The sequence below is a fragment of the Triticum aestivum genome, chromosome 3D, assembly GCF_018294505.1.
Source record: "Triticum aestivum cultivar Chinese Spring chromosome 3D, IWGSC CS RefSeq v2.1, whole genome shotgun sequence".
In the NCBI taxonomy this organism is placed as follows: domain Eukaryota; kingdom Viridiplantae; phylum Streptophyta; class Magnoliopsida; order Poales; family Poaceae; genus Triticum; species Triticum aestivum.
In genome coordinates, this window is record NC_057802.1 from 166310756 (window position 1) to 166333733 (window position 22978).

A 22978-nucleotide genomic window follows, 5' to 3' on the forward strand; every position below is an offset into this window, starting at 1 on the left:
ATGAGACCTTCTCACCCGTAGCGAAGCTGAAGTCCGTCCGAATCATGTTAGCAATTGCCGCATTCTACGATTATGAAATATGGCAAATGGACGTCAAAACGGCATTCCTTAACGGCTTCCTTAAGGAAGAATTGTATATGATGCAGCCGGAAGGTTTTGTCGATCCTAAGAATGCTGACAAAGTATGCAAGCTCCAGCGCTCAATCTATGGGCTGGTGCAGGCATCTCGGAGTTGGAACATTCGCTTTGATGAGATGATCAAAGCGTTTGGGTTTACACAGACTTATGGAGAAGCCTGTGTTTACAAGAAAGTGAGTGGGAGCTCTGTAGCATTTCTCATATTATATGTGGATGACATACTATTGATGGGAAATGATATAGAATTCTTGGAAAGTATAAAGGCCTACTTGAATAAGTGTTTTTCAATGAAGGACCTTGGAGAAGCTGCTTACATATTAGGCATCAAGATCTATAGAGATAGATCGAGACGCCTCATAGGTCTTTCACAAAGCACATACCTTGACAAGATATTGAAGAAGTTCAATATGGATCAGTCCAAGAAGGGGTTCTTGCCTGTATTGCAAGGTGTGAGATTGAGCACGGCTCAATGCCCGACCACGGCAGAAGATAGAGAAAAGATGAGTGTCGTCCCCTATGCCTCGGCCATAGGGTCTATTATGTATGCCATGCTGTGTACCAGACCTGATGTAAACCTTGCCGTGAGTTTGGTAGGAAGGTACCAAAGTAATCCCGGCATGGAACACTGGACAGCGGTCAAGAACATCCTGAAGTACCTGAAAAGGACTAAGGATATGTTTCTCGTTTATGGAGGTGACGAAGAGCTCGTCGTAAAGGGTTACGTCGATGCTAGCTTCGACACAGATCTGGATGACTCTAAGTCACAAACCGGATACGTGTATATTTTGAATGGTGGGGCAGTCAGCTGGTGCAGTTGCAAGCAAAGCGTCGTGGCGGGATCTACATGTGAAGCGGAGTACATGGCAGCCTCGGAGGCAGCACATGAAGCAATCTGGATGAAGGAGTTCATTGCCGACCTAGGAGTTATTCCCAATGCATCGGGGCCGATGACTCTCTTCTGTGACAACACTGGAGCTATTGCCCTTGCCAAGGAGCCCAGGTTTCACAAGAAGACCAGGCACATCAAGCGTCGCTTCAACTCCATTCGTGAAAATGTTCAAAATGGAGACATAGATATTTGTAAAGTACATACGGATTTGAATGTCGCAGATCCGTTGACTAAACCTCTTCCACGGGCAAAACATGATCAACACCAGAACTCTATGGGTGTACGATTCATCACAATGTAACTAGATTATTGACTCTAGTGCAAGTGGGAGACTGTTGGAAATATGCCCTAGAGGCAATAATAAAATGGTTATTATTATATTTCCTTGTTCATGATAATTGTCTATTGTTCATGCTATAATTGTGTTATCCGGAAATCGTAATACATGTGTGAACACATAGACCATAACATGTCCCTAGTGAGCCTCTAGTTGACTAGCTCGTTGATCAATAGATGGTTACGGTTTCCTGACCATGGACATTGGATGTCATTGATAACGGGATCACATCATTAGGAGAATGATGTGATGGACAAGACCCAATCCTAAGCATAGCACTAGATCGTGTAGTTCGTTTGCTGAAGCTTTTCTAATGTCAAGTATCATTTCCTTAGACCATGAGATCGTGCAACTCCCGGATACCGTAGGAATGCTTTGGGTGTACCAAACGTCACAACGTAACTGGGTGGCCATAAAGGTGCACTACAGGTATCTCCGAAAGTGTCTGTTGGGTTGGCACAGATCGAGACTGGGATTTGTCACTCCGTATGACGGAGAGGTATCTCTGGGCCCACTCGGTAATGCATCATCATAATGAGCTCAATGTGACCAAGTGATTGGTCACGGGATCATGCATTACGGTACGAGTAAAGTGACTTGTCGGTAACGAGATTGAACGAGGTATTGGGATATCGACGATCGAATCTCGGGCAAGTAACGTACCGATTGACAAAGGGAATTGTATACGGGATTACTTGAATCCTCGACATCGTGGTTCATCCGATGAGATCATCGAGGAGCATGTGGGAGCCAACATGGGTATCCAGATCCCGCTGTTGGTTATTGACCGGAGAGTCGTCTCGGTCATGTCTGCGTGTCTCCCGAACCCGTAGGGTCTACACACTTAAGGTTCGGTGACGCTAGGGTTGTAGAGATATTAGTATGCGGTAACCCGAAAGTTGTTCGGAGTCCCGGATGAGATCTCGGACATCACGAGGAGTTCTGGAATGGTCCGGAGGTGAAAATTTATATATAGGGAGTCCAGTTTCGGCCACCGGGAAAGTTTCGGGGGTCACCGGTATTGTACCGGGACCACCGGAAGGGTCCCGGGGGTCCAGCGGGTGTGGCCACCTATGCCGGAGGGCCCCATGGGCTGAAGTGGGAAGGGAACCAGCCCCTGGTAGGCTGGTGCGCCCCCCATGGGCCTCCCCCTGCGCCTAGGGTTGGAGACCCTGGGGGTGGGGGGCGCCCCACCTGACTTGGGGGGCAAGTCCCCCCTTGGCCGCCGCCCCCCCTTGAGATGGGATCTCTAGGGTCCGGCGCCCCCCCAGGGCCCCTATATAAAGGGGGGAGGGAGGGCTGCGCACCCAAGCCCCTGGCGCCTCCCTCTCCCCCCGTAACACCTCTCCCTCTCGCTAAGCTTGGCGAAGCCCTGCCGAGATCCCCGCTGCTTCCACCACCATGCCGTCGTGCTGCTGGATCTCCATCAACCTCTCCTTCCCCCTTGCTGGATCAAGAAGGAGGAGACATCTCTCCCAACCGTACGTGTGTTGAACGCGGAGGTGCCGTCCGTTCGGCGCTAGGATCATCGGTGATTTGGATCACGACGAGTACGACTCCATCAACCTCGTTCTCTTGAACGCTTCCGCTCGCGATCTACAAGGGTATGTAGATGCACTCCTTCCCTCTCGTTGCTAGTAAACTCCATAGATTGATCTTGGTGATGCGTAGAAAATTTTAAATTTCTGCTACGATCCCCAACATCACTTTGAAAGTATATTGGCGAAATAATTAATGTCATCTTTGATCTCATCATGTCATACATAGTTTGATTGCATCTACTTAGAACAATCTACTCTCAGTAGTGTTTCTATGAGGTGCAAGCTATAAAATTCTTTTATAGCTCATCAGACATTCGCTAAATTTGTAACTCAAATATTCTTTTCTACAATCCTGTAGAAACATAATTTTCTTGTTATAATAATTTCTACTTCATTCTGAAAACCTTTTGAAACACTTCAAAAGATCCAGATTTATGTCTCAGTTAGTAAATATAAATATCTACTTGAGTCATCCTTGAAGATAGATAAATCCATTGCTTGTAACAACACTTATTGGACTACACACATCGATATGCAGATTGCCAATTATTTTGTTGCTCGTTCTCTATGGCCTGTGAACGGTATTTTAGTTTATTTACTAATTAAACAAAACTTGCAAGTGTCAGATGATTCTCAATCAGATGACTTTAAAATTCATCACTGTGAAATTTCTCCATGCTAGTTTCTCCAATGTGACTAAATGTAGTGCCACACACAAGTGGTATTCTTTTAGTCTTGCGACATTTAGCGTCAGTGTTATGGAAGTTCAATTTTATTATCAATATTCATAACATACATCTTATTCACAATAAGATTATGCCATTTTGTTCATAATGTCGAACAATTATTTTTCTGTCATGGACAACCTCCTTCATAACATCGAACAACTATTATTCTGTCATGAAGAACCTCCTTGCAACTTCTATGCAATGGGCTAGAGTGTACAAAAACTCTAAAATGAATTATGATAGTAATAAATACAGAGGAAATACACGGATAGAAATAATGTAACCTTTCACAATCCATCAAAATATTTTAACCTCATTATTTGTTGGTCATTTAGGCCGTTCGAAGTTTCTTGCAACGATTTGCAATAATATGCAATCGAGTCGATATCCTTGTGATTAACCTTTTAACCACAATACCGAAGAATCAGTGATCAACAAATTGATCAATTTTTTCCAAGAACTACACTGTGCTTGACCAACCGCCTCTGCATCTCATAACTTGTATGACATTCATATATGAGTTGGAGACTCCGGTCTTCTTTTCTTTCTGCCTTTTACTTCTTCTAGTTTTACTTCAATATTTCTCTTATTCTCAGAATAAACAACAACTTTAAGAGTGGCGTCAGCCCCAAATTTTCCTAGGCATGTAAGTCTCATTACATCCTTTGGTTTTGTTCTTTCTCTACAAGTTTTCACCATCAACACATGACTGGCTTTCTTCCGGATCTTACACATTTCAGTCTTAAACACAGTTGAACATTTCACTAGAATTTGCAAACAAAACACTTCTTTATATATCGCATATCTTTTAGCCTTTGTTTGTTTCCGAAAACAATTTCTAGTTCCAAGAATATCACATAACTGTCCCAAACATTTTGAAGTTCGGGTTTCTTGGAAGCAAGCAGATCGTAATGCAATTCTAGATTTTGGATCAACGGACGTGAGTCTTGTTCATCCATAGCATCAGCAAGAGAGTATTGTAAACATGCGGTAGGACAAAATCCTTCTTGGCACTTTTAGAGGACAATCCTCCCAAACATAAAGTTCCTCCCAAACATAAAGTTTCAACCAGATAAATAACAGTCAATCAATTTCAACAACAAAGATGGAACTGTGAGCCATAATTCTACAACTATAATGCAAACTACACATAGACATTGTTCATAATTAATTTGCACTAGTTATTAAACCTAATTAATACATAACTGTGCTCCCACTCAAATCAATATCTCTCATAATTGATAGTGAGTGACTCAAGATCCAAGCCTAGTTCTCACCATTGATGTGGAAATCACTGATGACAAGAATTTTGGCCGGTGGGCAAACTTTTGCCGATCATATCTCCATATGACTCTTGTTCATCTTTCGATGCTTTGTGCTCCGAGCTCAGAACGATTCTGCTAGAACTTCAAGACAACCGAGTGATATCTACAAGCATGGTCTGACCATCCTCGTCTTACACCTCGTGTCCCGTTTGTGCTCATGTGGACATGACCCACTCCGGAACGCTACATGTTATAGACGGTTGCAACACTGGGAAGAGCATCTTTTAGCTTGATATTTACTGTGAGAGATCACCCTAATAATTGACTACTGCACAATCAAAGGGTGCAAACAACAAAGGAATAAACATCTCAGGCAATTCATAATAGCATGATATGGTATAACCCTGGGCGCTGGGAGTTCTCCGTGATCGTCTTCAATCTCTCCAGTTGAAGCGACATGACAGCCAATATTTCACTGTTGTGGCGGCAATCTCAGAAAATGTTGCAGTGGCTACCGTTTCAGAAAACGTTGCTGTGGAACCAAAATCTGAAATTCTGCTGTGGAACGAAGTTATAGCTCCTCGTCCCGCGTCTTGGTACACCTTCTCCTCGTCGGGGTCCTCTGTGTACAACTTGCCACCATCACCTGTAACCTATCTCTACAATATTTATATTAAGGTGGAAATCTCGTGGCTCCAGCCATCATGCCGTGACGCGCAGGCCACTTAACATTACAACATATAACCATCTCATACATAAACTCATTATCACGACGAAGGCTATACCACATCATATGCAAACCCTGCAAAACCAAGTTAGATGTCCTCTAATCGGTTTGGCAAATTTTAATTACGTGGTTTTTAGGCTTTCCGAATAAACCTAGCAACCTACGTGCACACCATAAAGTGATAATCCTTGTTGTTAGATTAACTTTCGTGGTGTGTGAAAGAAGAGACTTAATTAAAAATCTTGTCCCCCCACACTAAACTTCGTCTAATACACGTGATCCCCTAGAAGATCATCCATCTTCATTGGCCCCTTGCATATGTGGCGGTTCACTATTATTGACTATGGTGAAGCCCAAGGAACTGTTAGCATATCCTCGACGGCCAGAGCCGATCGATTGTCAGAACCTTGTGAAAGCCGACACCATGCCGTCAATGAACTGAATCAAAGCAACACTTGAGGGAAGCATAGCAAGAACATCACCCTCACATCCACATGTGATATAGATCACAACCTGCATCTACTCATAGAACCGCTCATGATGCCACTGTTGGGAAACCTAGTAGAAAACAAAAAAATCGCCCTACGATCACCCAGGAACAATATGAAGATGCATAATGGGTTGTAGTCAACGATTGTTACCGACTCCGGGAGTGCAGCGGAAGTAGACGAGTCGGCGTCGATCGTACTTGAACTCCCTTGAACGTTGATGACGATCCCGCAACCACCCACGAACGATCCCTCGAACGGGAGACCGAAAGCACAACCTCTCTACTTGGTTGCAAGCGTACAGTCTTCATGATCCGGCAGCGCTTCGCAGTCCAGAGCTAATCGTCGCCGGAGAATTAGAGGGAGGAGATTAGAACCACATGGGGCTTCTAATTATGAGGATTAGAGGTGGCTAGGGCTCACTCTAATTAGTCAACTAGGACCAACTAGAACGTGCACTAGATCAACTAGAGGAAGCTTCAAAACTTATGTATCCAAAGGGTGGAAATCCTCTAGTATATATAGGTTGGAGGGGAAGAGGAGGGCTGCCACCAAGGAGGGAAAGCCTCCTTGGGGCGCCACACAAGCGGGGGAGGAGTTGTACTCCTCCCTAGTAGGATACGGCCCCTCCTTAGGGAAGGAGGCGCCTACTCCACTTGGGCCCTTGTGGCCCAAGTTGCCTTCCACCTCTTGGCCTTTTTAGGCCCGATGATGCTAAACATTTTTAGAGCATTATATATATAATTTAACATCCCTAGAAACATTTTCACCTATATATAATTAATTGGTAATACCCGGCATTACCCGATATTCAGCAAAACCCTTCCGGTGACCCTGAAACGCTTCCGGAACCTCCCGGAACTATTCCGGATGTTAATGAAACAATTCCACAAACATATTCTCATCACTCCCGCACCAATAACACTCAGCAGATCGTGATTACCTTAAGTTTGTGACCCGGTAGGTTCGGTAAATCATAGACATGAATGAAACTCCTTCGTTCAATGAATGATAGCGGAAACGTGTACATCCATATCGGTCCCTGTGATTACACGAATGATATTCGAGTGAATATTTGGTTATCATGTGATGTTCCCTTTGCTTCACGATACTTTACAAAACCCGGTGTGCATTGGCATCCTCCAGAGTCATCACCATGCTCACTATATCGTTCCTCCCGTTACTGGTTTTGTTCTTCTTTCTCGTTGACGTGTTCCGGCATCCCCGTGACGTAGTCACCTATGTTTGGCCAGACGATGATGAATGCCGTCACACCGAGAGGGCCCTAATAATATCTCTCCATCATCGGAGGAGCAAATCCCACTCTCGAGCTGTCCAGTCACTTGTCAAACTTCCCGGTGAGCCTGAAAGTTGTCGTTATGATCACCTTGTTACAAAATGGCACTTGAGCAACCCCAAAGCCCACCGTCTGGTAGGAAGTTACCGAGACACTCTCATGGTCTGTGGAACTAAAAACACGTGCTAACACTCTGTGTTATAATAGATGATTTCAGACGATATAATCACATAGTATAACAGACAAGTATTGGGTCAATTCAATATGATCATTCTTCTAACGTGATACCCTCAATGTTGTTTTAGGACTATCATTACACTTAACGATATCCGAAGATCCGAAAAAACGTGATCACCAACAACACTTGAGCCAGTCTTAGAGGCGAGATTGAGAACCTATTTTATTCCGTTTATCATTCCACACGTGCATATGAGTTTTCCACTATATCGCATATTCCAGGATTATAGCAGTTATAGCATGGAATATAAACTCTTAACTATGGATATGGAAATATAATAATACAATATTATTGCATCTAGGAAATATTTCCAACAATTACTACCACCAATTTTTCGGGGACATGTGCGAGGTCGTGCCATCTCCCCACTCGCATGAGCTCGGCGTCACATTCCCCTTGCCTGCACGAGACGAGACGAGACTGGCTGAGGGAAAACTACCGATCCGATCGTTCCTCACGCGAGAGCTCCTATTATTGCCGATTTGACCATTCCCCAATTGGCGCTCACGCGCATGAACTATTGGTCGACCCATGAAGCTAGGTTAAACCGGTTGACCACTGGATTGGTTGACCATTGACCGGATAATCGTTGACTTAAAGAAAAACAAGAACTAAAAAAACAAAAATAAAAAAAGTTCATGAAATTGTAAAACTCCATAAAATATGAAAACAACTTCAGAAAACATGAAAAAGGTTTGTATATTTGAAAAAGCTCACAAATTCAAAAAGAGTTCACACATTTGAAAAAAATCACGAGAACAAAGAAAAAACTAAACATAAAAACAGGAAAAAGGAAAGAAAAAATTCATCGAAAGCTTCTAGAAGCTCGAGAAAAGGCACTGATGAAACATGCAAAAACAAAACAGCGACCGCTCATGGATTGGTCGGTCCATTTACCACCTACATCCTAATGAAAGGTTAGCGCCTACACAGACTGCAAATAGCGCTATAAGCGTCAAATAGATATTGACTTCTCACGGCCTGGCTGGCAGGTGTTTGAGGTTCGTGAAGGCTAAAATTTCAATGCAACTTAGCTAAGCCCAAAATTGGGCCAAAATCATTGTTTCGGCCTTTTTACTAACTTTAGCAAACCCGTCTGAAAACTTTTGCACGATTTGACCTTTTTTGAAACATCAAAAGCCACAGTGTTTTTGCTATACTATGCAACGTTGGTGATATTGATGTTTCTGGCCTGATCACGACCTGCTGAGTAGCCGTCGATCTTCTACGTGATAGGGTAAAAACGCTGAACCGCCACGCATTACCGGAAACGCCACATATCCCGGCGTTTCTACCCTGCTAGGGCTTGGGGCATTTCCAGTTACGCATGCCCACTACCACTTATCGTCTTATCTTCGGGAACACTGCCGCTTATCTATTCAAGGCAGAAACGCTAGGCACTTTGGCATATTTTTTTTAGAAATAAAGGAGGACCCCCGGCCTGTGCATCTCGACGATGCATGCAGCCACTTTATTAATTATTCACATAAAACCTTACAAAGTCATACAACAGTAAGACTAAAGTCACCGTCTAGGCAACATCTGCTGCTACTCCTATCCAGTTGATGTAGGGATGCTGATAGTCTGAGCCTAATATCAAACAGACCTCGCAGCCAAACCTAACATCTATGACCTGAGGTTCCAACCAGGACGTCTTCCGGGTATGGGGCACCCACCAGTCCGGCGCACTCGTCAACCCGGACGCCTGCCGGGTATGAGGCCGCCGCCGCCACCTGCCACCAATCCATCTTCAGAGCTGTACTGTTGCATCTACCGTGCCAGGTCTCTCTGCCATCGATGCCACCACGACGCCAGACAGCGTCGTCCTCCTGCGCGAGTCCATCCTCGCACATCGGACGCTGAATCTGCACTGCGCCACGCCGTCGAGATCCGTCGCCTTCAATGTGTAGGATGAAGCACCGCTCCACCTAAGATGCGGTCCACTGGTCCCTCGAGCCCGTGCACACCTCCAAGAACGACGCCCCCAAGGGGGGAACGACATAAGAACGCCGCCGTCTTCCGATCAATTGATCTAGGATTTCCTCCGGAGGTAGCAGACAGTGACCTTGAAACTCTCCTCGGCGATGCCTTCAAGAAGGGAATGTCGCAAAATAGCGCCGCCACCGCCGGCTTTGGCAGTAAGCCGAAAGCAAGTTTTCACCCAGATCCGTTCGAAGGACCTCCATCAAGCATCTCGTGCACGGATCGCCGCCATCTCTGCCGGGGACTGGACGATGGATCCAGGCCGCCGCCGCCTGACCGGCTACGGCACCACCGCGGTGCCTAAGCCGGCGCCGTCAGGCCCACCATGCCCGCCTGTGGCATATATGTGTGAGAAAGAAACGCCAAAAGCATTCACGTTACCAGAGGTTCAGGTCATGCTACAAAATCTGAAAGATTTTTTTCTTACTAAAGTTACTAAGAAAGATCAAAACAGTGATTTTGAAAGCCTTGGCGTTATCAGAGGTAGGGATCATGCTACAAAAAGTGAAAGAGTTTTTTTATTAAAGTTACTAAGAAAGGTCGAAACAGTGATTTTGGCTCCAAAATTGCATCGCCGGGCCTGACTAGGTGGAATGCAGGTACACCTCTAGGACAACCGCGGCCGCCGCTTCGAGCAGGAGGTCGGCGTGAAGGAGGAGCGCGGCAAGCGGGAGTTTGGCATCTTCTGTCCTCTGCCCCGTCGCACCACCGTGGTTGCGCCGCCAACGTCCAGACGACGGCCCTCTCCTGCCGCTAGATGCCTCCGCTGAGACGACGCTGCCAGAGGCAACGACCAGCAGCCTCACCGGTGCCCTCGCGCGCGAGCGGACAGGCGCCGGAAGAATTTGGTTCCAGCGCTGCTGCAGGTCGCGCTCGCGTTGCTGCTCTACATCGGCCTCGGTCTCCCCGAGGCGTCGCCGCCGTTTCTGTTCAGACTGTATGTGAAGTGCAGAGTACATTGCTGAACTGAACCCCTAAATTTCTGAAGATTCTGAAGTTTTTGGTAATTGCATGTTCGTTCGGTGTGCGAGGAGGTGGTCTGACGAGCGGGAGACAAGTCACCTGGCCAACTGGGCAAGCACGGCAACACGGAGGAGCTCCCGATGATTCATGTCAGATGGGTGACGGTGCTCCAGGTCCAGGTAGCCAGAACACAAAGAATCAGGTAAATCCAACTTAATGTCATGCCAAGCTTTAATAACCTTCTGTTGATACAATTTGTTGCAATTTCACTACTACTCTTGATCTTATCACGCGATGCAGACCAAAATACGTGATACAAATTATTTGTTGTGGAAGGTGCTCGTTGTAATACAGAATGGGAACAAAAATCGCCTGCAGTTTGCAGGATGGGAAGCACACGACTGGATATAGTTGAGTGAAATCTTAAAGTGTATGAGTGAGATTCTTTTACTTTCTGTCGTTGATGTTCATCATCATCCTCATTGTTGCCTGGACCAGTACCTGAAGAAGCCATTAGGGGACAAGAGAGGTTACTTCCTTGTGATTTGGAGAATTCACCTCTGCTTCTACCAACAACAGATGGTTAGAAGATCTGCCCCCCGGCCGTATATTTTTTTATCTGTTTGGCGCTATTTTCTGACATGTTAGTATCATTTTCTGTAGTTCTAGATAACATGGCACTCTCTGCACATTGATTCTTCATGAATCAAAATGTTTCATAGTCTATGATTACATTTCGTAGAGTTTGTCTTGTCCACAGTGTAAGAAACTATCATATGAATGCTTTATTTTTGAAGATCCTTTGGAGCAAAAAGGGTGGGAATGTGAATGTAACATAATATTTTGGTAGGCCATATATATATATTTCCACATGAATGGTAAGAATACAGATGATAATACTAGTGCTTCTTTCTTTGGTGGTCGTTGATGAATCTCTTCAAAAATTACTATTTACTTCTCTCCTAAGTCACATTCTTACATGATGAACAAGATAATAATGTCCAAGTATCTATTATACTCCAGCCGCCCGTCCTAACCTTTCCCTTAAGATCTTTACTCCCATGTATCTGCACGTCAAATACAACAAAGAAAGATCAAACCCTGGATTTCAAATGAATTTAATAAAATGCAAACTATATTATGTTTCTGTGCTGTACCTGCCCATCATCATGACTGTGGCTTGTGGGTTTGTTCCTGGCGACCTGGATAGGGTTGATCCGTCAATTACCCGGAGGCCTGAGGCGCCAATCACTTTGTACTGTTGGTCAACCACCTTGCCTACATGGCATCCTCCATGGTAATGCCAGATGGTGACCACTGTATCCCTGCAAAACTGCTCCAAGGATGTGCTGTCATCTGTATGCTTCGGTATCAGGTTTATGTTAGCTGCTACACTCATATTGAGCAGTTTTTCCATTGAATATCCACCATCTTTGGGAGTGAAGTTTGAGAAAGTGTTTGTACTAATTATTTTCTCTATGGTCTTGATCCCGTAAACACATCGTCTCAGATCCTGTGGATGCTTGAAGTAGTTGAAGGTGACGATAGGATTGCTGTTGGGATCAGTGTCCACAAGAACTAGATTGCCAGTAGACAGCGGGCCATCAATCTTCGAAAGAATAAACCCTCCATGGAATACTTCTTTGGGCAGGCTATTTTTGTTACGTACATACTTATGGACTGCTTCTAAACTTCTGTCCTTTGGAGGAATCGTCGATAACTGCCCAATCTGCATTAGAATGCCAAAAGGTCATAAGCATGAAAACTGCCGTGCTTCTAAGGAAGTATATGCCTGTGTTTGGATGATTGTGGCTCGGGCGGTTTGCTTTATATATAAAGTGGGGTGAAAGCCTTTTCAGTACTTTGAAAGATAACTCTAGTTTATAACATTGACGATAAGGAATTCAGAAAATTTTATTATGTGATACAAATAGGAAAGTAGGTAGTTGCAAATGAGTGTAGCTGCTGCATAATTTGATTCTTACCTACATGTTAGTATATATTCTGATTTGTCTATATGCTTATCTTGGGCACCTGCAAGCTAAAGCTTAACAGATAAAGCTTGGGAAGTTGGTTCCAAAAAGCCCATTTTAGGGTGCATATTTTTATAGATTGGTCGTGCAAGATGTATTGTTTTGCTCAAAAGCTTTTGTGATGCACCATGACAGTTTTGTAAACTGAAATGCACTACCATGATACTTTTGTTAACTGAAATGCACTACCATGATACTTTTGTTAACTGAAATGCACCATGATACTTGTAAACTGTAATGAAATCCTCGAATTTTATTTCAGGTAACAATCATGATTGATGCCAAACCTCAGCAGACATGATTCCATGGTGGCAGTGGATGCTGTCCCCTGTCTGGCCGAAACCGCTGCTGGCTTCGATAAACACACCATCATCAGTTATTCCAACAGTCTCAATAAGAGATTGCTTTGGGGGATCCTTGGTGGGTATAAATACGGAGCTCAGTGGGTTGTCTGACATCCCTTTACCCACGTGTTCGTTGTGAAGAACTATAGAAATGTTATGCTTCTTAAGTTCACTCCTTGGTCCAATACCGCTGATCAATAACAGCTGGGGGCTTCCAATTGCACCGGCAGAGACAATAATCTCGCTGCCTCTCTTTTGGCTGAGAAAGGCTTGATGGTGCCCACCATTCTCATCCTTGAATTGAACCCCAATAGCACTCTGTTTCTGATGTCCTGTGCAAGAGATGAGGTTACTATAACAATATGATTCTGCAGTACCTAATGTTTTTGTTTTAAGTATGTGTTTTCGTAGCTTCCTTCTTATGGAAGTGGATACAGATTATGGAGGAAATTGTATGTCCGGTGCAAAATTATTGACCAAAACTAACTACATTCAGCCAGAAGCAAAATTATTGACAAACACAGTCATCATATTAAAGGCACATATGCTCATCATGCTTTATAAGTGGACGCCGTGAACTCGTGGGTTTGAATCCTCAAAACACCATTTTCTGTTCAGTTTCCTTTTTCTACAAATAAGTTAAATTTGTCCTAAATTTTGTGAAACAATTTCCTGAAACTTCTGAGATCTCCAGTTACCAGATTTCTCACTGGGTGCTTTGTTCTTTTCTACCATGGAATTTTTTTGTGATTATAAGAGCTACTACTTACTTGGATTATTATCGCTTACCATGTCTCGTTTTGAAAATTACTTTGTTCACACTAGCATGAAGCAGCACTCTGAGGTTGTCAGGATTTGCAGCAGCTAGGAGGTCAGCAGCAGTGTGCCGGTACCCAGCCTCATCAAAGATGGTTCCCCCAACTTTGGTTCCAAAGAGATGGTCATAGGTATATCCATTGTAAGGCGATACCCCTGCTTCAAGCAGCCCATCACGAAGGGCAGCTTGCCAAGGTGCAATCTTTGGCCAATAAACAATCCTCTCTTCGACCCAGGGGTAGGACTGATTCACCAACTCTTCATCCCATCCTGCATCCTTCACAAATCTGCATGGACAAGCGCATGATAATTGGTTACAAACTTATAAGGCCTTACTAATACTAATGTTTGACATGATAGGTTCAGTCCAATAGGCACAGTTGCCCGTCTTGTCGAAACCAGATTTTATGCTATCTTATAGTTATAGTTGGCCGTATGCTTATGCGAGCAATTTCCTTCTTATATTCTTATAAGGTTCCTGTAATAACTGGCATATATTTTTCTAGTTTGACACTGCAGATGTTTCAAAAAACTCAGCTACTGCAATGGTTAATGAATTCTGCCACGACATTCTAAGCCTTTCAGGACTTATGGCAAACTTTAGTGGAATTCGGCTATTTGGTTATTCATCATTCTATGTTACCAAATCAAACAAAAATGTATTAGTGATCTTTTGCAACTTTTCTTCGATGCTCATTTTCAGTCCTTCACCACTCCATAGTATGCATCGGTGTGCAGCTATATAAACTCCAATAAGAAAGTCACATAGCCTTACTGGCTTCCCTCCAAATCTAATTACTCCCCTGCTAGCTCTAATGTTGTTGAGCGACAATTAATGCGTCTGATATCTGTCCTGCAACTGCAAAATAAATTCTACCACTATGATACTCAACTAGAAGCTATGAAAAATCCATGTGAAAAAACATGTGACAAATCTCCAGTCAGAGCATAAGGTATTTCAAGACCAGGTACAGTTATGGGGCTGAAAAGGTTTTTTAGTAATAACTTTTATGGCTACCTCTAAGATCGTTGGCTTCTCCCATCAGCCATTTTGTTGACTCTTTAGTGTTGAGACTGGTCTAATCTTTGCTTAAGACAGAAGATATGAACACTGCTTTGTGAATGTGACATACTAACACACCTACAGTGGGGCTTCAGATTGAATAGCTGTGAAATATCCTGGTATATCTGATCAACCATGCTGAACCACTTAATTCTTGTGATAGTAAGATCAAACAGGATTATTCCCATCTTTTGATATCGATATTTCCTATTCAGGTTATTAAATAACTACTTATTTTAACTTTCGCTTAAGTTTATTTGCACAGTAAATGGATCTTAAGCTAGGTTAGATAGCTGAAAACATGACACATTGCGTACCTTCGGTTGGCTCGGCTGTAGAAGCCGGCATTTATACATGTTCCGCCACCTAGAACCTTTGCTCGGGAATTGATGACACCATCAGTGGAGATGAATCCCTGAGATGGGGAATTCTTCGATTCATCGGTCAAGCAAATGTGGAAGTTCTCAAGGTATGAGATGTTGCGGTTGCCATATGGAGATCCACCTCTCTCAAGCAACAGCACCTTGTACTTTTTCGACAGCGTTGCTGCCAATGGGCATCCAGCCGTGCCCCCGCCGACAATGATGTAGTCATATGCTTCATGCTGGATTTTGGAGAAACTGCTCGCCTTCCGGAGGGGAGGGAGATCCGGTGTGGCGGAATGTTTTCTTCCTGCAAGTTTAAGTGTTTGATATTATTGCCTGGAGCTGCTTGGTACAGGTTAATACTATTTCAGTCAGTTTTCTTCTTCTATCTTGATATATATGAGGATGTCTCAACCTGGTTATGCTAACTCTTCCTGCTTTTCATCAGGTTTCTTCTGGTTATAAATAATTCTACAGGTTGTGAAAAGAAGGTACATCTTTTCCAGATTCCACACCTTGTTTTTCCAGCCTTTTACTTGGAAATGACGCTTTCTTATGTACCATTACATGCCAAACATTCTTACAACGACAAAGTGCCACTTCAGGACTAAGGAAACAATATCAAAATCATAATGTAGGATAATTAGAAATAGATGACAAGTTGCCTTTGTTATCAACGAATGTAGCCAAAATGTCTAAATAAAGGCCCATGCTCCTAAGCCAGTTCAAAATCTGTGGATAATAGCCATGGTGGGTATAACAACAAGCTTATCGGCAGAAACAAAGAAGGTAAACATCGAGGGATCAAAACTCCAACTCTGAACCATTGAGCTTTTTTCTAGGGGAGACGCAGTTTTGAGAAGCATAGATAAGCTCAAGCAGATGGAATGTACCTTGAGATAATCTGACGAAACAGAGGAACGCCAAGATCTTGAAGAACACCCCTCCGCTGATCAAACCCATTGAAACCAAAGAGCTCCCCTTGTTTTGTTCTCTTTTCCCCTTTCTTTTTCACCTCTGACTCTGCGTACTTGCCTTCTGTCTGGTGCTCTCTGATTTCTCCACCTCGCAACCTTGCCCAATGCATTTCACTCGTTTATGTAGACAGTAGCAGCACCGTGGAATTGAGAGAGCTATTGTGTACATTCATTCAAGGGCGCTCACCCACACCATTAATTGCCATTCAATGCAGTGCAGCACTGTCCAGTAGTACTACAAGTCAGATTTATGGACTTCCTCATCAGCCAACCAACCACAACGAAACTGCTGTGAATATTTTACCCACCGCCCTGATTTACATGCATATCTCCCTCTCGCTTCTTTCAAACTCAGTGACGTTTTTATTTCATTTTCGGTGACTATAGGCAGATTTTGAAGAATGTCCACTTTTCAAACCTGAGCTATTGTAGAAGTTCATTTTTCAACCTTGAACTCTGAAACTGGTTGGTGTTTTCAACTTTGATCTCTTGAAAAAGTTCACTTAACCCCCTTGGCCCTATCGCAGATGATTTTGTGCTAACAAGAACAACTCGTGACATGAACGAGCATCAATTTTACACGCCAGCACTGCGATGTTAGCAGTCTAATTAAAACTTCTACAAAAATCGAGAAATCAGGAACCTGGCTTGGCTGGGTAGAGAAGTGAAAGGGATAGGTAGAGAAGTAGTACAGTACAGATTAGCGATTAGAAAAGAGGGCATACTTTTTTCCTAATTTAAATGAGTAAAGTTCACAAAATTACAAGTTTAATGTACAAACTATCACATCTGACTAAGTTTAAGCAACATATTATCGCATCTGTAATTTTGGGATACACTTTGGTTCTTATAGTTTTGTGAAATTGATTCTTAAATAGATAGTTTTGTGATATATTTAATCCTAATTAGGTTACTTTGTTTCTTAAAATGTACTGTAGTTCTGTGAGAGACATCTTTAGGAAAATTTCTGTGATATACGTGCTCCCTAAATCTGTAGTTTTGTGAGATTGATCCTCAAATCCGTACTTCTGGGATAGGTTTTCACATTAGTTTTTCGACAAACAGACAGGGGCACCCCTTTCAATTAGAAGACATGCAATTTTGTGAAATTTACTCAATTTAAATACACAGGCAGGTTGCTTTATCTGTAAAGCGGGGCGAAAGCCTATTTCGATTATGTGTATCTTTATAGTCTGAGTAGGCCATTGACCATTTTGAATAAAACTGAACATTGTAGACAATTTCTGATACAGTTAAGAGTCCTCGTTCACCTAGACTTTATTCTCAATAAACCAGCTCCCTTCAGTCGAATCCTGTTCCAAGAAGACTAGATTTCTTTCTTGTTTTTTTGAGGGTAAGAAGACTATATTTCTTATTCTATTGTGTCCTCCCGTCTGCCCAGAGGTGTTGCTTTCAAGAAAGAGAAGGGCTGAGGAGGGTGTAGAAAAGGCGTTGTTTAAGATGACAAACCACTATCTGGCCTGATATTGACAAGATACATGATACTCTATTGCCATTACTTCAGAAAATGGTTTTGTAACACCAATGTGTCTGTCATTGAATGATCTCGCTCAATTGGTTAGCAAATTTGAGGTTAGCATCATCGTACTCTAGATTACATAGGAATTATCAGTGATAGGTATGGACGGTACTCTAGATTGCATAGGAATTGTCAGTGATACGTATGGACGTCTAGTACTATCCAGTCGGTAGGCATATACCAACTACTAACTATAACAATTTAATTACTTCACAATTAACCAATAAATATTTACTACCTAAAGAAAAAACAGAAAAAAAAGGTGAACAAAATCTCAGCTCGGTTATTGCCGGCCGTTGGTGGAGGAGGCCATCCAGGGCCGTGGGGATTTGCCGGAGTGCGCCGTTGGAGAGGAGCGGGGCGGCTGGCATTGGCAGACGGCCGGGCCGAGGGACGGGGCGGGGTGGCAGCGGTGGGGAGGACGAGGTGGCAGCGGCTATAGCTAGGTCACAGCCGAGCCTGCCTCACACAGTCACACTGGTTTGTACTTTATAACACGCGGGAGACGAAGAGTCAGGGCTTTCCCAAGTTCTTTTTGTCAAGGACTCGGAAAGCTGTCTACGTGGTGATTTAAGAAAAACTGTAAATGTCTGACGGAAATTATGCCGAGTCCCATTTTACAGGCGCTCAGCAAAAGCAGTCCGCTGTGACAGAGCAGATGCCAGCTACCGCGATCACCACGTAGCGCCAGATTTGCTGGGTGCCTTCAATCCAGCACAACTTGACATAGGCCATATATAAGCCGAGTTTACTTCGCTTGTCGAGTCCTTATTGTCCGGCTCTCGTCAATGGCAAGTCTCTGCCGAGTTCGAATTGTTACCGAGATCTGTACTCAGCTTACATAGTCATTGCCGACAGCCCGTGTTCGGGAACTCGGCGAAACGGTAAGCACTCGGCACAGAGGGATTTTTCAGTAGTGTATGGACATGTCCATTACATAGGCATTTCGACAACCGCCCGACTCACTTTAGCCGACCTCCTTGACAATATCCAGTCGGAAGTTAGGCTAGGGGCAAGGGCGGGTGCGAGGGCTGGGCTCGCTACCAGTTGAGGTGGTGCCTATTGATGAGGGCATGTCCCTAGGGTAGGGTCACGCGCCTGACCTAAATACCTTCTCCAAAGGCATCACTCTAAAGCCAGAAGCATTCGAGGGGTACCATCACCCACTCGACCAGAAACATTTCCACTCGGAGGAGTCAAGATCACTCGACCGTAACAAGAAACACTCGACGGACAGAAGACCTAAAGTCACTCTACACAGCAACGGTCGAGCATTAACTCCTAGACTTAATAGCCATTTATAACACTTTATTACGGACGTTACCAGTAACGCCCCCTCTTGATGTACCTTAAATCCCTTGTAACGTGGGCTGGCCGGGGTGCTGGCGCACTCTATATAAGCCACCCCCTTCACATGCACAAGGATTCGCACCCCCTGTAACACACACGCATATAATTCAGTCGACCGCCTCCGGGCTCCGAGACGTACGGCTGTTACTTCCTCCGAGAAGGGCATGAACTCGTAAAACTCATGCGTACAGCTTTTCCATAGCTAGGATCTTGCCTATACATCCCTACCCCCCATTCTACTGTCAGACTTAGAACCACGACAGTTGGCGCCCACCGTGGGGCAAGTGTCTTAGCGACTTGTTGGAGAAGTTGCAATTTTTCCGATCCCCATCAGCATGGTTTCAGGCGGAGGATTGGCCGAGGGCCGCGAGATTCGTCTTGGCGCGCTCGTGTTCGTCGCCGACGACTCCGCTTGGCTCCAAGAAGCTCCACTCGACGTCGAGGCGCTCCCCGTCCGCGGGGCAACGCACTTTCGCGCGTGCGTCCGCGGCGTCCTCCTGCGGCAGCCGTCGACCCAGTATCAGTCGGCTCCGGTGGCGTCTTCACTCCCTGCTGCCCGCCGACACAAGCGTTCCGGTCGGTCGAGGCTCCAGCGGTGGGTGAGGCACGCGGTGGCTCGCCAGTCGGCCACCCCCAAGTCGCGGCAATCGAGCCCGACGAAACTCTCTACGGCCTGTTCGACTGGCCCCGTTGAGACCGCATCCGAGTGCGACAGCAGCGACCCCCTGGCGGAAGTCCTGATGGTCAACGAACTGCGCAGTCCTCCTGGCTTCCCCCGCGACGACAGTGGTGATGGCGGAGGCGATCCGTCGCGTGTCCACGAGGAGTACCGCCCCGAGCCCCTCTCTTCGCAGCAGAGGGAAGAGCTTCGCCGCCGTAACATGGATGTACTTCACACTCCTATCGTTGGAGAAACCCCCGAGGCCCGGGCCTTGGAGGAGGTGCGCCTGGCCAACTTGGCTGAGCGCACTCGACTGGAGAATCTCCAGCACACACTCGACGAGCGTGCTCGGCAGCGAGTTCCTGAATCCAGTCGACGACAACTTTTTCCGCCTCCAACCCAGGTATATCGAACCCCGATCCAGAATCTCACAGCTGCTGCCCGAATAGCGGAGTCGATTCAGCCTTCCCAGTCGGAGGCTGGTAGGGGTTTGATGCAGATCCGGGCTTTGCTCCGGGCGGCGGGGGAGCAGAACACAGCAGTGTCACAGTCTCGGAATAGGATTCATAGTACATCTGTAATGGGAGACACAGTTCAGTCGGCTCATGGCCCAAGATCACCTCCAAGGCGTGAGGGACGTGGAGACCGACAGGATCAGTACAGAAACCGTGAGCAGTATGATCGTCGCCGAGTACCCACGCCTCCCCCAAGGAGTGGGTCATACGCGCCTCGGCAACACGATGACAGGCGCCCTCACAGTGGTGGGCGAAGGATTCCAGTCGACCCCCGAGAGCCGGGCTTTGACGCGAGATCCATTCTCGTTCAAGGTCTGGTTGACAGGAACAGAGCACACAGAGATGGCCACGATAGAGATTACCCGACCGGCAGCAGGGTGCATGTTTCAGGTCCCGAGTGTTTCAGCAGAGCCATCAGAGCAGCAGTGATTCCTCCCAACTTCAGGTTGGCGACTGGAGTCAGCAAGTTCACTGGCGAGTCCAAGCCTGACACTTGGCTTGAGGACTACCGAGTGGCTGTGCAGATTGGTGGTGGCAATGATGAAGTGGCCATGAAGCACCTTCCTCTGATGTTAGAGGGCTCGGCCAGAGCGTGGTTGAATTAGTTAGCACCTGGCAGTATTTATAGCTAGGAAGAGCTTGCCCGAGTGTTTGTCAAAATATTTGAAGGTACATGCAAACGGCCAGCAGGGCTAACGGAGCTACAGTCTTGTGTGCAGAAGTCGAATGAAACTTTGAGAGATTATATTCAGAGATGGATCACGTTGCACCACACGGTGGAGAATGTGTCTAATCACCAAGCAGTTTGTGCCTTCAAGGAAGGCGTCAAGTATCGAGAATTGAATCTGAAGTTCGGTCGTACCGGAGATATGTCTCTGAGTCGAATGATGGAAATTGCCACCAAGTATGCTCATGGTGAAGAGGAGGATCGGATCCGGAGTGGCAAGCACAAAACAGTCGCCCACGAAACCGGGGGAGGGAACTCTAGTCGGAAGCAGAAGCGTAAAGCCGAGCCAGCTGCTCCCAGAGAAGCCTTAGCCGTGACTCAAGGAAAGTTCAAGGGGAAGGCCAAAGGGCCATGGAACCCCAAGAAAGTAAAAGATCAAGATGGAAATGATGTGTTGGATTTACCATGCCACATTCACACCAAAAAGGATGAGGAGGGTAATCTCATTTATCCGAAACATACCACTCGACAATGTCGGCTCCTAATCCAGCAGTTCCGAGAGAAATAGCCCACAGAAAAGGAGAAAGAATCGGACAAAGTTGAGGATAAGGAAGAGGATGATGATGGTTACCCCCACGTCAATTCCACTCTGATGATTTTTGCTGATGTTGAGAGCAAAAGTCGACTGAAAGTCATCAATAGAGATGTGAACATGGTCGCTCCGGCGATGCACAGTTATTTGAAGTGGTCCCAGACTGCCATTACATTCGACCAGTCTGATCACCCGACACACATAGCCACCCCTGGGAGGCAAGCTTTGGTGGTCGACCCAGTCGTCGAAGGCACTCGGTTGACTAAGGTTCTGATGGATGGTGGCAGTGGCCTGAATATACTGTATGCGGAGACCTTGAAAGGAATGGGCATTCTGATGTCCAGACTCAGTGAAAGCAATATGAGTTTCCATGGGGTTATTCCTGGCAAGAAGGCTGAGTCACTCAGCCAGATCGCCCTCGATGTGGTTTTCGGTGATTCCAAGAATTACCGCAAAGAAAAGTTGACGTTTGAAGTCGTCGATTTCCAGAGTGCTTATCATGCTATTCTGGGCAGGCCGGCTTATGCACGTTTCATGGCTCGACCATGTAACGTTTACCTCAAATTGAAGATGCCTGGTCCTAAAGGAGTGATCACTATCACTGGCAATCGGAAGAAGGCAGAAGAGTGTTTCCAGAAGGGCTCAAAGATCGCCGATGCGCAAATGGCAGTAGTGGAATTGCAGGAGTATCAAAAAATGCAGATCTGGGTGATTTGTTGCGAGCTAAGAAGCCTGCCACGGATTCAGCATTTCAGTCGTCTGGTGAAACGAAGCCGATTCATATTCACCCGACCGATCCCAATGCTGCTCCGACTCACATTTCGACAACACTCGACTCCAAATAGGAAGAAGCACTCATCCAGTTCCTCCGTGAGAACTGGGACATCTTTGCATGGAAACCTTCTGACATGTCGGGTGTTCCCAGGGGGCTGGCTGAGCACCGTTTGCGAGTCGACCCAAAAGTGAAACTAGTTAAAGAACATCTTCGACGGTCCGCCGTACAGAAAAGAAAAGCAATCGGTGAAGAAGTGGCTCGGCTCCTAGCAGCTGAGTTTATCCGAGAGATTTACCACTCCCAGTGGCTAGCCAACGTTGTCATGGTCCCCAAGAAGGACGACTCACTTCGCATGTGCATTGACTTCAAGCATATCAATCGGGCATGCCCGAAAGATCACTTTCCTCTCCCCCGCATCGATCAAATAGTCGACTCGACTGCAGGGTGTGAGCGCTTGTCCTTTTTGGACGCCCATTCCGGGTATCATCAGATCCGACTGTATGGACCCAATGAGATAAAAACAGCTTTCATCACTCCATTTGGGTGCTTCTGTTATGTCACCATGCCATTCGGCCTGAAGAATGCTGGAGCCACATTCATGAGGATGATTCAGAAGTGTTTACTCACTCAGATCAGTCGGAATGTGGAAGCATACATGGATGACATTGTGGTCAAGTCACGTAAAG

At 45.5% G+C, this 22978-nt stretch overlaps 1 protein-coding gene and 1 long non-coding RNA gene across 3 annotated transcripts; one reads left to right on the forward strand and one right to left on the reverse strand.

Moving 5' to 3' along the window:
• Positions 1-10221: 10221 nt before the first annotated feature.
• On the forward strand, positions 10222-13093 carry LOC123078065 (uncharacterized). Of its 2 annotated transcripts, XR_006437051.1 has the most exons (5): positions 10222-10568; positions 10666-10796; positions 10895-11004; positions 11093-11176; positions 12890-13093. It is a non-coding gene; the product is annotated as an uncharacterized lncRNA (long non-coding RNA). The 2 variants fall into 2 exon arrangements; XR_006437050.1 differs by having other exon boundaries at positions 10222-10796.
• Positions 11426-16500, reverse strand: LOC123078064 (protein HOTHEAD). Its single transcript, XM_044500453.1, has 6 exons — positions 16109-16500; positions 15168-15522; positions 13761-14074; positions 12915-13303; positions 11752-12323; positions 11426-11661 (listed from the first exon to the last, which is right to left on the reverse strand). The coding sequence occupies exons 1-6, from the start codon at positions 16176-16178 to the stop codon at positions 11607-11609; spliced, it is 1755 nt and encodes a 584-aa protein (XP_044356388.1). The 5' UTR covers positions 16179-16500; the 3' UTR covers positions 11426-11606.
• Positions 16501-22978: the final 6478 nt, after the last annotated feature.

Coding starts and splice junctions, on each gene's coding strand:
- LOC123078064 (XM_044500453.1), bottom strand. CDS start 16,178: ATGGGTTTGATCAGCGGAGGGGTGTTCTTCAAGATCTTGGCGTTCCTC. Junction 14,075..15,167: donor TACAGCCGAGCCAACCGAAG/GTACGCAATGTG, acceptor TTGTCCATGCAG/ATTTGTGAAGGATGCAGGAT. Junction 13,304..13,760: donor AATTTTCAAAACGAGACATG/GTAAGCGATAAT, acceptor TCTCTTGCACAG/GACATCAGAAACAGAGTGCT.